At 45.5% G+C, this 16676-nt stretch overlaps 1 protein-coding gene and 1 pseudogene across 2 annotated transcripts in view; one reads left to right on the top strand and one right to left on the bottom strand.

Annotated features, from left to right (window-relative positions):
• Positions 1 to 16676, bottom strand: part of LOC147123455 (GTP-binding protein Rit2-like) — a 538426-nt gene that overhangs the window by 349958 nt on the left and 171792 nt on the right. For both annotated transcript variants that reach the window (XM_085973243.1, XM_085973234.1), the window contains exon 2: positions 5501 to 5557. In XM_085973243.1, coding sequence (XP_085829369.1) covers positions 5501 to 5557 — 57 coding nt within the window. The remainder of the gene's footprint in view (positions 1 to 5500; positions 5558 to 16676) is intronic.
• LOC147123457 (uncharacterized) lies at positions 1025 to 4584 on the top strand (annotated as a pseudogene).

The following is a 16676-nucleotide window of genomic DNA, read 5'->3' as shown; positions in this document are numbered from 1 at the left end:
ACTGAAATCCATGTATACCACATCCACTGCGTTACCCTCATCCACACACCTAGTCACCCCCTCAAAAAATTCAATCAAATTAGTCAGACATGATCTTCCCTTGACAAAGCCATGTTGACTATCCCTGATTAATCCTTGCCTCTCCAAGTGGAGACAAATTTTGTCCCTCAGGATTTTTTCCAATAATTTTCCTACCACTGATGTTAGGCTCACTGGCCTGTAGTTCCCCGGTTTTTCCCTACTACCCTTCTTGAATAATGGTACTACATTAGCGGTTCTCCAGTCCTCTGGCACATCCCCTGTGGCCAGAGAGGTCCTGAATATATGTGTTAGAGCCCCCGCAATCTCCTCCTTTGCCTCACACAGCAGCCTGGGATACATTTCATCCGGGCCTGGGGATTTATCCATTTTTAGGCCAGCTAAAACCGCCAATACCCCCTCCCGCTCGATGTTAATATGTTCGAGCATATCACAGTCCCCCCGCCCTATTTCTATGTCTACATCGTCCTTCTCCATAGTGAAAACAGATGCAAAAAATTCATTTAGAACCCCTCCTACATCTTCCGGCTCCACACACAGATTGCCACTTTTGTCCCTAATGGGCCCTATTTTTTCCCTAGTTATCCTCTTACCCTTAATATACTTATAAAACATCTTCGGATTTTCCTTTATTTTGCTTGCCAGTGTTATTTCATGGCCCCTCCTTGATCTCCTAATTTCTTTTTTAAGTATCCCCCTGCACTTTTTGTACTCCTCTAGGGCTTCCTCCGTCTTTAGCCTTTTGTATCTACCAAAAGCCCTCCTTTTTTTCCTAATCCATTCTCGTATATCCCCTGTCATCCAAGGTTCCCTGTGGTTTTTGGAACCACCCTTGACCTTTACGGGAACATGTTGCCATTGTATGATCTCAATCTCCCTTCTGAAAGCCTCCCATTGCTCCGATGCGGATTTTCCTACAAGTAGCTGATCCCAGTCCATTTTGGCCAGATCCTGCCTTATCCTATTAAAATTGGAGGTGTTCAGGATGGATGGTGGGCATAGAGCAAGGGCAACACCCAGACTCAATGACTCGTCACTGGAATTAATGCTGGGTGCAGTCAGGAGCAGAAGGGACACACTTTTCCCTAGGAGGAAACCTGCTGCTCTCACCAAGAAGGCGCTGTTGGAGGTAGCTAAGGAGATGAGCAGCAGCAGCAGCATTATGCTCAGGTCATGGATGCAATGTAGGAAGCGGTTTAATGACCTAACCAGGTCAGGAAAAGTAAGTACATTTTCTGATTCAACACTATCCTGTGGTTTAAGCCCTTTCGTCCCCTTTCACTCTGTCTTGCTAAGTGTTCTCTGTCACATCCTTCCTCACACCCACTGGACTTTCAGTAGCACACAGCCTTCACTTTCTATGCACTTCATCACCTCCCAGTTTATCCATCCACCGTTGCCACTCACCCTAATCCTTATGCAATGTGATGTGTCTGCCTCATAGTCACCCTCACCAAATGAACTGCATCCATCAGGTGAAGACCTCACCTTCACTCACTCACAGGTCTGTTTTTTTGCCCCTGGAGCAGAAGAGAGTGCAAAACACAAGGGAGAGGGAGAGGACTGGAGGTGACCTGCCACAAATTGTCCAGCTCACTGATGCAGAGGTGGAATCCATGGAGATAAGTGGCACATCTGAGACCCTCTCAGTCAGAGCTGGAGAGACAGGGAGCTCACAGATAGCTGGTGGCAGAATTACAGATACCTCAGACACACATACGCTGACTTTATTTCATCAATGACTGAACTATGGGAAGACTAAGTACAGCGATTGTCAAGATTGTGACTTTGCCATGATTAAATCATCTACCTTTCTTTTGTCTTCCAGGACCTTCACACATAGAGCAAGTGTCACAGGACATCCATGGGGACAACTCCTCAGAGGGCCTCATTCCTTCTGAGGGTGCACCGTCACAGGACGTACAGCCATGCACCAGTGCAAATACTTGCACTTCAGTGGGTCCAGTTAGAGAGTTAGTTGTGTTTTCACCTGGTGATTCACAATTCACAAGTAAGCATGAGCAGAAACTGGTGGCAGGGACAACTGTGGAGAGTTCACATCGGGGGCGCCGTCCTCTCCAAGCTCTGCTCAGCTGGAAACAGATGCTGAACCCTGGGGCTATTGTTGAGATGTCGGATGCTAGAAGTGCATTAGCAGCTTAGCCAGGTACTGACAGACGTGCCATGCACACCATCCACAATAGCAGGGAGGATGCAGGCCAACTCAATCACTAGTGCATTGGTGGCGCAGGTAATGCGCGAATGTCTGCCATGGAGAGAGTGGCCACCTCCATGGAGCTTCAAGCATGGCTCTCAAATGAGTCCATACAGGCCATGACCACGGCAGTGCAGACTTTGGATGCCAACTTGTCTTAATCAGGATGACAGATACCGTATCTGTAGCCTTACAATGCATCACTGATCTCCACCAAGTTGGTCTGCAGCAGTGTGGTAGGAGTGATTTAGTCCTGGCCCAAGAGAAGGATGATGGTGAAAGGGGACATGGAAGTGGGAACTCTACTCAAAGCACACCCACTTCTCATCCGTTGCCCCCAACCCCGACACCCAGCCAGTCCCCGACATGTTGCCTCGACTCCCGATGGCTGAGTCTGCAGTTGCACAGGTGCAGGTGGAGCAGTCTTTAGCGGGACAGTCACAGGCTCCAAAACCCAGAGGGCATAAGCCAAAAGCATCTCAGCAGTCAGGGCAGGGATCTGAGCAGCCTACCTCTACCTCTGCTGAAGCCACGTGGGATGCACTATGTAGAAGTGATAGGAAGCGTAAGTTCAAGAATGTGTAATTCACCAATTATGACAGGTTGTTAAGTTTCCCTTTTTTATAATGGCACATAAAATTTTTAATTAGCACCACTTCCATGCCTTGCTCATTACTGCATCTCGAGTGCTAACTCGCCTTTTCACTTGTTTCCTGATGAATGTCAATATATGACAGGACCCATTGGGTGGATGCACATGGGTGGACGAGTGATTGAAGGACTGTTCAATGAAAAGGGGGTTGGTCCAGGCGGTTGGAGCAGACCACAGGATTTAATTTCTGTTTTACACTAAGTGAACCTTTGTGATATTAGGGCATCCCCCGTCATTCCGAGTAGCAATGTAAGAGGCTGGTCTAATGATGGGTGCCCCATCTTCCCCCTCCTCCTCCACGGTGTTCTCTACCAGGACGCAGGACACAGTCTCTGTCAAGTACTGAAGGGCACCTCCAGACCAATCTAGGCACCCTGAAGTGTTGGCTTGCTCTATGACACACCTGGTGGTCAGGTGGTTCTTGTTGTAGCATTCCTGCATTGCATTGCTGGGGTTCTGCACAGGTGTCATGAGCCACTTTTGAAGGGGGTATCCCTTGTCTTCTAAGAGCCAGCCCTTAAGTCTGCTTTCTGGAAAGACAAGATTTGAAGGGGTAAAAATTGGGTCGCGCCCCCTTTGGGGCGCTAACTTTGCCGGAGCGCCCTGAAAAAATTTGCGCCCCCGCGGCCGAAATTCATCGGTAGCACTCCAAGAGGGAAGCGGGGTGCTACTGGAAGCACCTCGCATCCATCTTCAGACGTCGCGCCACAGTACTGCAGGCCTTCCTCCTCTTCTTAAAGGGGAGGGGCCTTACGCAGTGTGACACGGGGCCCAGCTAGGCCACCAGGGATTAGAGTGCCGGCACTCTGCGGGGGGGGCGGGTCAGGAGGCCGGGGACGGGAGTGGAGGCAGGTACTGGCAGGCGGCCAGCAACAAAAATGGCCACCCGGCACCTCGCCTTTAATTGGTGCTGCCCTGGCCGCTGGTAGGCCCCCCTGACCTCGTTGGACATAGCATCCAGTGGTAAGTCAGGGGCGCTACCGAAGATCACAGCCAGGGCGCTGCGCACGGTGATGACGTCATCGCCAGCAGCAGAGCGCCGCAGGGTGCTAATGTTTACTGCCGCCGCTAACCTCCCGCTGAATTTCGCGGGAAGCGTTGGCGGCGCCATGCCCGGGCGCTAGTTGCTTTGCGCCCCATTTGCGCCTTCTTAGGGTGCTAATGGGAGGCGCAAAGCAACTTAATTTTTAGGCCTTGGAATGTTGGACTGCCGCAGTATGAATGCATCATGGCAGCTTCCAGGGAATCTGGCGCAGACCTGCATAAACCTTTTCTTGTGGTTGCATACCATTTGCACATTGATGGATTAATATCCCTTGCGGTTTATAAAAACTCCTGGTTGCTGTGGTGGTGCTCAGATTGCCACGTGTATGCAGTCGATGGCACCCTGTACCTGTGGGAATCCAGCCAGAGAGGCAGGTCCAAGTGTCCACTCATTCTGGCTATTATCATCACAGGGGAAAGTTACATAATTGCCAGCCCTGGCAAACATGCCAACAGTATTATACATTTATGTGCAGTCGACTGGGAGATTCTGGTTTTGTCTCCAGCAGTGCCCTGGAAGGATCTGGAGGTGAAAAAGTTGAGGGCGGTGGTCAGTTTCACAGCCACCACATCCAGCAGGGAGCAGGTCTTCCTGCTGAAGGAGGTTGAAGATATCTGCAACCACCTGACATGACAACCTCAGCCTGTAGAAACACTGCTCTTCTGAGAGGTCAAGGACACTGAGCCTCTGTCTGAAAATCCTGTGATGTGGGTAGTGCCTCCTGCGACCTCGGCCCCTCTCATGTGCATCGCTCTCCTGTGCTTCTCCCTCCGACAGGAAGACCTGCGTCTTTAAAAGGGCTGCTGGAGGCCCCTCAAAAAAGGTAAGAAAGCTTTTTATAGTTTCATTACTGTGGAGCCAGAATGAGCAGGAGCGCTCCAACTGTCTCCACAAGAATACTGCGTGCTGCTGCTGGCCCAGACTGGGCCCACTCTGCTTCACCTCCCCATTTAGGACCTACCTGCGGGACAGCATAGCATCGGAGCCATACAAAATTACTCAGGCCTCGACCAGCAAGATGCATCGGGTGGCCTGATTGCCATCTGCACCTTGCTGGTTTCATTCAAATGAGACCAGATGCTAACTTCAGCTCGATCTCCTTATTTTATGGATTGCTCTACGAACTTAGAGCTTTCCACATCTAGATAGTGTGAGGAACTTACTCAAACATAAAGCCACACCCACACAGATTTTTACATGGTATTTCTGATTTCATAGAAATATAATTTATTTGGATGGCTTTGAAGATAGAGGTGCCTACTTACACCTCAGAGTCCTGTCAACTTTAATAGATCACAGTGCCACAAGCTGAGTTACTGACAGTCTTGTTTCACATAAAACTCCTGTGTATTCCCACAAGTTTCCATCAACGAATCTCTGACTGTCACTTGTAGAAACTACAATTTGAGCCCATTAATTTGGAACTGAAGGACTGGAAAATAAACCAGCGAGCCACCTGGGCTCTCTACGGAGTTGCAATCAAGAAATAAATCATAACCTTTAGTATTCAGGAAGAAAAAAATAATAATAAAGCAGCTTAGTGGCTTACCTATTGTAGGATCATGGTAGTCAGGGAAACGGTGGCTGATGAATTGCATTGTCATTGCTGTAACAGGACAAAGGGACAATTTTAGTACCTTTTGATAGATTTTAATAAAATTGTGCTATTGAAATGCAAACATGACATTTGGCTGTATCGGCAGCATAAGCTTAGTAAACAAAAAGAGAAGAACAGTCTATAGAAACCTTTCTTACAGTTTACAAAATAAACCTTCAGCACAGTGGGAAGGGACAAAAGTGAAGGATTTCTTTTGCTGAGGAAAAGCTGCAGGTTGTCTGGGAAGACGTCTATTGCACAAAACAGTTGGAGGCTACATTTCATGTAATATAAGAACTTTAGCGCTCCGAGGCCCCTGCACTCTAATAAATGAAATATACGCTCGATATTACCTGTAAAATTACACTCAGTCTGGTTCTAATTATTAAACATATTGGCTAGGTTTTCATGGGACAACATAAATTTACATGTTTAATGTTGCATGCATTATTAATGTTTCTGGTCAACAGATATGAATCAATATTTCATCTCAATAATAGTTAATATTGAAAATATGATCTGTTTATGGATGTAGTTATATATTTCAGTTAATGAGCAACTTTTTTTTGCACTAAATGACAGTCATGTTATTATTTAAGATCATTTGAAATTGAGTAGTAGTTAACAAGCTTATTTCTCAACCCTGTAGCTGTGGAGCTGAATCCCAGCGGAGACCAGATGCTTAAAATTGCCAAACAGATGTCTGGAAATATTTAGAAAAAACTTGAGTAAAATGTAGACCAAGAATGGAGGCAGACATTGGGTCCAAGCAAAGTAAACTGCTCCCGTCATCCATCCATGACACTTAAAATGGCTGGCTAATTATGTTTTAATAAATAATCCTTATTTGAATGTCTGTGGTGTTTAGTGTTATTGGTCAGGTCACTCATTCTCGGACAGATCTTGAATCCATTCTTTCTTCTATGAAAACAATGAAAATCCCAGCAATGAAGAAGTTATTCATTTGTAGGAAAGATGCCGTCTCTTCTTGTACCACCATTGGTAATCAATGGGAGCAAGTGCAGGGATGGCTTGCAAGTGTCATTTCTCAACTGAAGCATAAGGTAAAGATGACATCCATTGCAAGGAAAAGCTGATGCTCCATCCATTAAAGTTCTTCAAATTCCCAGCTCCTGTCTGCCTGACTACAGTAGGGCACTGCAATCCCAGACCATATGTTTGGCTCACTTCTATCATCTCACAGTGAGATCAAGATGCTGCACAGACGAACAGCCAAAGGGGAGGAAATTAGGAAAACTTCCATTTGTAGATGCCAGATTTACAATTGAAAATATAATCACATTCCAAAAATACTATGATTTATCACACTACATATTAATATCTTCCTGCTCTTAACCCTCAAGCAATTAATCAAAGTATTTACTTAACACATATGGAACATCTGTTTATTTGGAGCGACATAACTTAATGTATCTTTTCATGATCTATCCAGTATTATGAAGGTATCAGGTGTCATACAGTTTTGCTAGGATCATGTAGTAATTAGAATGGCTTATTATAGATGGTTACATATTTTACACATACACTGTTAAACAAATATTTTTAAATCAGAGTTTTTAAACGTGATAGATCACAAGGTATGAATGATTTTTATAATGCATCCAAGTAACGAATTATTCGATTCATTTTACTACTTGCTTAATCATGCACAACAAATGATCTCATTTTACAAAATTCAGATGGATGCACCAGTATTATTATTCCCATTGCAAAGAAATAACAGTGTTGATCATCATTTTCTGCAGGCTTCCTATAGAAACACACAGAAAGCAGTCTTTATTCTTAGCAACTACTTATTATGATAATCCTTGCGAGATGGGCAGTTAAATGCATTTCTTGAAAACCCTGTACAGGCAATCGTATATAGTATTGTTTAAAAAAACCAATCAGATGGGTAAATTAAAAAAAACTTTAAAATGAAACTTTAAAGTCAGTAGCCAAATAACAGAACTGATGTTTTACATTCTGTGAAAGCTACACACAATTAGGATGCTGGGAGGATCAAAGTAACTCTGAACAGCTTGTGAAATATGTGACAATATGTAGTTCCTGTTAGCATATCGAAGCTATAATTTAAGGAGCCAGTGGGGCTAAAATTTGCCTTGGGTGGTAGTGCAAGATGGTCGATAGCAAATCGGCAGCCTGTTTTATGCTCCGCCCGATTTCCTTTCCACTGTAAAATGAGCTGCCCATTCACTATCGCCCAATTTGCACTACTGCTCCTTTCTGTCCCTATTTAAACGCACACTAAACCTACATAAATATTGTATGATATTAAATCCAAAAGCCAGGTTCAGGGAAGAAATAGGAATCAAAATCTGCACTTATCTATAAAAAAGCACCTATCTATAAAAATGCATTGGATTAATTTTGATCTTTTCCTGTCTTTTACAATGTCGTACAGAAATAGTTTCAGGACATTTGCATTCAGTGTCAAAAAAGAATAATCTATGAATAATTTACAAATCTATCAATTTAATGTCCAACATGTTAATAATGTCTTTGAAAATCTCCATCAGATTAATTAAATGTGACTCCCATTCCTTGAGTCCATAAAGGCTGCCCTTTAACAAGTTACGCATTTCCATGTATTCATTCACGAGTCCTCTCAAGATCACTTCAAAGACTTGCCCTAAATTGGCAGTGAAATATATTGGCCTAGATTTTCTCTTGGTCATTATGTTGCAGGAAGTATGGTGGGGCAAAAGTTCCAGCCACCAGGAGGATCAGCCCCAATCTTAGCCGATTATCCGTTGGCCTTAGGCAGTAGAACAAAACAGGCACTAGCGAATTGGCAGCTCATTTTACACTCCGCCCGATTTTATTACCCATTGAAAGAAAGTAAGACGTGCATTTATATAGCACTTTTCACGACCTCAGGATGCCCCAAAGCTTTTACAGTCAATTGCAACTTGTATTTATATAGCGCCTTTAACATAGTAAAACTTCCCAAGGCGCTTCACAGGAGTGTCATAAAACAAAATTTTATACTGAGCCACATAAGGAAATATTAGGACAGATGGCCAAAAGCTTGGTCAAAGAGATAGGTTTAAGGAGCGTCTTAAAGGAGGAAAGAGAGGTAGAGAGTGGAGAGATTTGAGGAGGCAATTCCAGAGCGTAGAGCCTTTAGTAGCTGAAGGCATGGTGTGTCGCCAATGATGAAGCGATTAAAATCAGGGATGCGCAAGAGGCCAGAGTTGGAGGAGCGCAGATATCTCGGAGGGTTTTAGGGCTGGAGGAGATTACAGAGATAGGGAGGGGTAGAAACATAGAAGATAGGAGCAGGAGTAGGCCATTCGGCCCCTCGAGCCTGCTCTGCCATTCAATGCGATCATGGCTGATCATCCAAATTCAGTACCCGGTCCCTGCTTTCTCCCCATACCCCTTGATCCCTTTAGCCTTGAGAAATATATCCAACTCCTTCTTGAATATATTTAATGAATTGGCCTCTACTGCCTTCTGTGGTAGAGAATTCCACAGGTTCACCACTCTCTGGGTGAAGAAATTCCTCCTCATTTCTGTCCTAAATGGCCTACCCCTTATCCTTAGACTGTGACCCCTGGTTCTGGACTCCCCGACCATCGGGAACATTCTTCCTGCATCTAATCTGTCCAGTCCTTTCAGAATTTTATAAGTTTCAATGAGATCCCCTCTCATTCTTCTAAACTCCAGCGAGTACAAGCCCAATCGACCCAATCTCTCCTCATACGTCATTCCTGCCATCCCAGGTATCAGCCTGGTGAATCTTCGCTGAACTCCTTCCATGGCAAGAACATCCTTCCTCAGATAGGCGACCAACACTGCACACAATACTCAAGATGTGGTCTCACCAAGGCCCTGTACAACTGCAGCAAGACATCCTTGTTCCTGTACTCAAACCCTCTCGCTACGAAGGCCAACATACCATTTGCCTTCTTAACCGCCTGCTGCACCTGCATGCTTACATTCAGCGACTGGTGCACAAGGACATCCAGGTCTCGTTGCACTTCCCCTTCTCCCAATCTATTGCCATTCAGATAATAATCTGCCTTCCTGTTTTTGCTACCAAAGTGGATAACCTCACATTTATCCACGTTATATTGCATCTGCCATGCTTCTGCCCAATCACCCAACCTGTCCAAATCATCCTGGAGTTTCTCGGCATCCTCCTCACAGCACACACGCACACCCAGCTTTGTGTCGTCTGCAAATTTGGAGATATTACATCTAGTTCCCTTGTCTAGATCATTAATATATATTGTGAGGCCATGGAGGGATTTTAAAAAGTCCCTTTGAAGTGTACTCACTGTTGTAATGTAGGAAATTGAAGTCAATGGAAAAGGAAATCAGGCAGGGTGTAAAATGGACCGCCGATTCAATAACGTCCGTTATGCCCTACCACCCACGGTGAATGTCAACCCCCACCTGGGTCATTGAAATAATTTTGGCAGAGTGCACAGGTGGGAAGCCTGCCATGGGGGAAGATATGGAGAATGTCTCTGCCAAGCCCCAGAGTCCTGTGTAACATTGCACTGCTGCAGGTCTCTGTGCTGCCTGAATAATTTTTAGCAAATGATTTAAAAAAAATTAAAAACGCCTTTGCTTGTGTAATCACTCACCCTGTCATTAATTGCATAAGCGTTCTATCCCTTTAACACTTAAATGCTCCCCTGCCACCCAGACCAATGTTAGCCTCAGCAGGAGTGAAAGTAACTTGTTGCGCATGGCACTAATGTATCAGCCTCAAAATTTGGTTAATAACCTCACTGCCCCCGTTAACCCCAAAGGTGCCGCCAGGACCATTTTGAAAGAGTCAAACAGTGTCAGCCATGGCTCAGTGGGTAGCACTCTCATCTCTGAGTCAAAAAGTTGTGACTTCAAGTCCCACTCCAGAGACTTGAGCACAAAAATCTAGACTGACACTCTAGTGAAGTGCTGCACTGTCGGAGGTGCCGTCTTTCAGATAAGACACTAAACTGAGGCCCTGTCTGCTCTCTCAGGTGGACGTAAAAGATTCCATGGCACTATTTTGAAGAGCAGGGGAGTTATCCCCAGTGTCCTGGCCAATATTTATCCCTCAATCAACATAAAAACAGATTATCTGATCATTCTCACATTGCTGTTCATGGGAGCTTCCAGTGCGCAAATTGGCTGCCGCGTTTCGTACATTACAACAGTGACTACACTTCAAAAGTACTTTATTGGCTGTAAAGTGCTTTGGGACATCCTGAGGTCATGCAACGCGCTATATAAATGCAAGTCTTTCTTTATTTTCCTTTTTACTGCTGGCTGTCCAAAGCGTGCCTGTTTCAGGCGGTAGGCCCCTTTTGCCCTTTTAGGTTGGAACTGGTCGGAGCGTGTGTAGCTTTGTCGGTGACAAAGCTGAAGAGGCACAGCAAAGGTAAACTTGAAATTATAGTTGAGTCCCACAAAAGTGTAAGGTTTGAAAATTTCTGCACAACCCCAGAACAGAAGGAAAGTCATTTTTAAAATGGATTTTTGGAACATTACAGACAAAATCTGTAAAAGGGATAAAAGTGTGGTTGGGCCAAACAGAAGAATTCTCAAAGAGTTAAATTACACAGTTTTCCTAAGAGTAAGAAAGAAGAGATTTTGGACTGTTTTAATGAATATTGGGCCAAAGGGATTTAAAATAAAAATCCCAGGAAGATTTGGCTGGTTTAAAAAAGACATGTTCAGGCTTGCAAAAGGCTGGGACAAAAGGGGACATGGGGTGAGCCCCCGAGTTTGGATATTGAACTGTCTAGGAATGTCCAGGGCCGCCCCAGTTTTACATAAGGACAATGAAGCCTGTTTTCCCGCCGAGAATTCGCCGATCCAGGTATCGAATAAACAGGACATGTCCCCAGAAATACAAAGGAAGAAACATTGGCCCTACAGGTTACAACAAACAAACCACAGTCCAAAACCAGTTAAAGAGATTGACAAACATTTTGCATTTTTAAACTGGTTTCAAGGCAATCCCGAAACCAGTTAAAGGCCAATTAAGTTTAGATGAGCCATCCCCTAAACTCGTTAAGTTTGGATGGGCCATCCCCGAATCTCGTTAAAGTTTTAAAACACGTTAAAAATAACGAGCCTGCCAAATTTAACAAAGAAACCCGAGATTTGGCTGTCAGATAAGCCAGGCCCCAAATTAGTATAATTGAGGCCTGCCTTTTCAGTTCAAGAGACAGCACAGACAGCAGAGACAGTTCAAACGGACAGTCAGTTCGAGTTCAAGTTCAGCCAACCAGCCCAAGAGAGAGATCACCATCGGAGACTCGAAGGAAGAAAGAAGAAACAGGTCGCGGCAACCAAAGGCCTTCCGAAACCAACAACCACCAATATTACCACCAACCAGGTAATATTGGGCCACCGCGATCAACAAGAAACCAACCGCTGAAAAACTCACGAGCCAAAGACTTGTTTCCACTCTACAGGCTAGTCTGACTTACCCCTGGGTAAGATTTGGACATAAAAGACCCTGGCCTAGAAATTAACTGGCCTTAGCGCCGCTTTTGAGGCGCTAGAGGGCCTAGCAGCGAAGTTATGGCCAGTTTTGAAATTGACAGGGGCCCTAAATCGGCGTTAGGCCGATAGCGCTGCGCCGGCACCGATGACGTCATCGGTGTGCGCAGCGTCCCGGTTGCCATGGTAACCCGCCCGAACTCGGAAATTGAGTTGCGGCCGCCTCGCCCGTGGCAGCCGCAAGCAACGTTCTGGCAGAGGTGCCTTACAGAACGTTGCGCCGGCGCATTAAAGGCCCCGCGGCGGCCGGCCGCTTTCCCGCCGCCCGCCTGGCCGCAGCTCCCTCCCCGGACTTCCCCCCCCCCCCCCGGAACAGAAGCAAGCCCGGCACTTGTCCGAGGTGCCGGGCTCATTTTAAAAAAGATTATCGCGGGCCGCGGCCGGGTGCAGGCAGCTCCTCCTTAAGGGAAGGAGGAGGCCTGCACTTCCCGAACCTGCCGCACCGCAGCGGGCGCCGCAGCGCCGGAATAGCGCCGAAATTCAGCGCATAGCGCCAGTTTTCAGGCGCTAACAGCTTTCAGCAGCGCCGGCAGCCGTTTGGGCGCAGAAGTAGTGAATTTTTGGCCCGCCCAGCGCGACTTAGCTCCGGCACTAACTTCCGGCGCTAAAGCCGTCGCTGCGCCAAAACCCAATTTCTAGGCCCCTAAAACTAGCCTTAACCAAAGGAAATTGGGCACTTACCCGATAGATCCAACAGCGCGACTAACCGCCTCTGCGGACAAACCCATACTGAAGACCCAATGCAGGTGCAGTCTTCTACCACGTCCGAGGTACGGCAGGCCCCAACCGCCACAACTAAAGAGAACCCCGAAATTGCGAACCTCTACATCTGTCAAGAAAGTCGTTTTGGTGAGCATTTCCTGGTCCTCTGGATTCCAGCCTAGCTAGTGTAGTGGGGTTGGGAGGGTAAGGGTTTTTGTGTATTGTAATTCTCCCTCGCTTAATCCGAGTGTTCCCCACCCTTTTAAAGTATAAGTTTTATTGTATTGTATATTTTCCTGTCTCAAAATAAAGATCTGAATTCTTTTGACTAACCCAGGTGTCTGTTGCAAGTTTATTACAACCCCCAAATAAGTCCAAAGTCTAGAACAAAAGGGAGTGGGAGCGATTCGAACCGCTCAAAGGAGTCAGAGGTGAAGCTGACAAACAACCCACACACCAACCCTTACAAAAGTAACCTGGGCTGCTTTGACTCCCCACTCTGTGATTGCGACCTCGCCCACCCCACCCCCGCACTAATCTCGCTGGCAGCTGGAGTGCAACCCGATAGTGATCAGCCTTAATCTGGTGAGCTGCATTGGGATGCCCATTTGGTGCCCCTCAGCTTGCTGGCCCAATGATGATGAGCTCGGAGCCTTAAAAGTGCGGCCGCCTCTTTTCCATGAGTACAGGTGAACAACGGGCACTTCCCCCTGTTGGTCGCTTAAAAGTCTAAATCCACCCCGGTGACAAACAGAAGTCCATTATGTACAACGTTGCTAAAGCGCAAATGAGGGGAAGTAAGTTATATGATATAATCTCACCATTTGCATGCCCATTTTTGGGCTAGTGTATTATATGCCTAACGTCACGTCTGGTGGAAATTGCTGAAAGTAGCAAGGGAAACTAGGAAGCTGTATTCTGCTGGCGTTAAGGTAGCTCCCTGGTCTAACTCCAGGGAAAAATCTAGGTTCTGGTCCATAGATGCCAGGTAGCTTGCTTGAATAATAGGGTTATGCTAACCATATCCCAATCCTGAGGAATCTCTCTCAAATTTAATTAAATTACCATCAATTCCAATTCACATTTCCTTTAAAATCCATGGGAGTAAATTGTCTGAACCACATTATTTTTCTCTTTTAAGAGTAACTAATCCATTTTATAACCAAATTCTTCTATATTCACATCCCTCTGCTGTTCCAGGAAATCCGATATCTGATTTAGACAACTTTTCCTCATTTTTCTGAATAAATGTCAACTTCTTCATTATCATTCTAAAGTGAATACATAGCCCTTTCAGTCCTTGTTTAATGTGTATGTTATTGCAAGAAACCCTTTATTGTTACTTGAGATATGTTTATATTCAATGTTTCTCTTGGCTTCTCTTATTATTTTTCCCCACCTGCCTTTATGATTTACCATACCCCCATGTCAACTAGTCCCCTGTATGTTTTGAAACCTTCCCATTTATTCCTGATATTACTTTTTACATATATAACACAATCACATTGGCCTCTTTTGCTCTTTAATCTGTTTTGCCCAGAATTAATTTTGATGTATGTCGTTCAAACACTTCCTTAATTATTTCACACAGCTATTTTACAGTAGAAAAATAATTTTGTATTTCTATCTTTGATTCCAATATTTTTCTTTTATTGTCCTTTTCACATTATGGTCTTAACAATATCATGATCACTGAACCCTAGATGTTCCTTTAGTTCTACCGTGGGTGCCATTTCTGAATCATTATTAGTGATTAGGTCCATAATAGCTGCTGAATTCATTGACCCTTCAATAAACCAATGCAATCTGATATCAGGTCTAGAAACATGGAGGCCAATGTTCCTCTCGCTTCCGCCCCATTTTTAGCCATAAGCAGGATAGTAGCAGGATGAAAGACCTTTTTAGCTGACGTGCTACTGGGGTTCTGGTGGGGGCCTAATAAATAAAAGTAAATCTCGGTTAAATGACATTGTCAGGACCCTGCACCATTTTCATCTCTGCCCTCAACCCGCCCACAAACCATGGGCAGTACAAATCAGGAGGAGACTATTTTCAGTGGTATTTAAAGAGATCCTCAGCTGCTCTCAGTTAAAATGCTGGAAAGTTTTGGGAGACATTTTGAGGGTAATTTTTACTACCAAAAACATGTGGGTTAGGGTCGGGTGGGATGTTAAAATTTTAAAATCTCAAACCCGACCGTGACCCACCTCCAACCCGCCCACTTCCGGTTTTAACAGAGGTAAGATGGGGGGGCGGGCAACCAACCTGCTCTCAGGAGGCAGGTTGTCCATTTAAATATTATAATGAGGCTATGTGCCTCATATTTATCCTGTCTTCCATGTTTAACCTTGGCCGGCCAGGTTGCCCAGGCCTCTGGAAAGCCGACAGCTGAAGTGAGGTGAGGACTGCTTCGTGGAAAAGGTAAGTGCCCTTACAGCATTGCTTGTGGGCCAGGAGAAGCAGGAAAGCTTCCTCCCAGCTCACCAAGCTGACCTTCTTCCCTGCACGCCATTGGAACCCCGCCTGCCATCAGAACCCCCCCACCCCATCCAAAGACCTTGCGATCGGACTACATTGGGATCGTGGACCACCACGCCCCCCAAAATCCGGACTTCCCCCCCACCCCCAAGCTCCCACTAAAGCAGCTGCAAGCTCCCTACCTGCTGTAGGGGCTGCGAGCTCCTCCAGAGTGTTCCCCACCTGACAGGGAGCCAAGCCTGTCAACCAGGCTAGCTTCCGGGTTGGGAACCTGCTAGACAAAATAGATGCACACTGCAGAGTTAAGTGGGAAACCCTGAACAAAACTCCGCGCCACCACCCCGCCCGCACCCGCCCCCCCCCATCCCACCCGGCTCACGGAATCTGCCCCAGTCAACATCAGAGCCTATGCTTCTCTGTTTCATTGTGGTTTTTGGTTACTCCCAATATAGCCCACAAGGAGTGTTCCATACGATAGTGGTTTGCTTTCTACACTTAACACTTTAAAGTAGAAGAAAAATCAAAGTCTCATAATATATTTTTCCTGAAAAGGTCATACTTTTAAAAGTACAAAGTGAATTTAAAATGAATTTGACAGATAGCTGTCATCCTTGACCTACACTTTTACTGTCTTTATACTCCTCATATACTTTTCTCCAGAGATGCTAGTCTTCTAGCTAAGGAAGAGGTCAACTAGATTATGGATTTGATGCTCCGTGATTCAGTCAGTAGATAAAATAAAGTTAGGAAACAAAAGCTTTAAGTGTAATAGCTAATGCTCCATCATTATATTAGCCCTGTCTCTTCCATTCAATGCCTCATTTGCTTTCCGTAAAGGTTATGTAAGCATCCCAGTAATTTTCAGCCTACTGAACTTAGAGAGCCTAATACAGAGAAGAAATGTCGACTTAGTGGTGACTAAATTTTCTATTTTTACTCATAGAAATTGTAAATCAGTAGCACATGATGAAAAATAACCCTAAAAATGTAATGTTAAATAAAGGACTAAAACTCTATGAACAATGTAATTGCCCACTTCCTCTTGAGTGGCACAATCAAAATTCCAATATTTTGCTACAGAAAACATGGACACAGTTCTGCTGAGCATTCATTAAACTTATCACAGATAAGTGGATTGGACTGTCAGGCCTAGGAATTCATTGATGCCACTTTTGGGGCGCTAAAGTGGGACGTCCGCTAAAGTTTGCGGCTGCCGCCAAATCTATGCCACTTCTCCGATATTCATTAGCTTCGCCCTACTAGTTCGGGCGAGCGCTAAAACTGCTGCTGGACGCCTCTCTTTGGGCGCTAAGCCGGAGGTGGTGATCGATAGCGCCGAGGCCGGGCGCAGCGCAGGTGTGGCCATCTCGTGATTGACAGCAGACACCCTGGCGCCGGCCAGCTCTTAAGGGGGAAG

Source organism: Somniosus microcephalus, chromosome 2, assembly GCF_052327205.1.
Source record: "Somniosus microcephalus isolate GS21.2 chromosome 2, FLI_Smic_1.0, whole genome shotgun sequence".
In the NCBI taxonomy this organism is placed as follows: domain Eukaryota; kingdom Metazoa; phylum Chordata; class Chondrichthyes; order Squaliformes; family Somniosidae; genus Somniosus; species Somniosus microcephalus.
The sequence above is the reverse complement of the archived record's forward strand: the minus strand, read 5'-3'. Positions and strand labels throughout refer to the sequence as shown.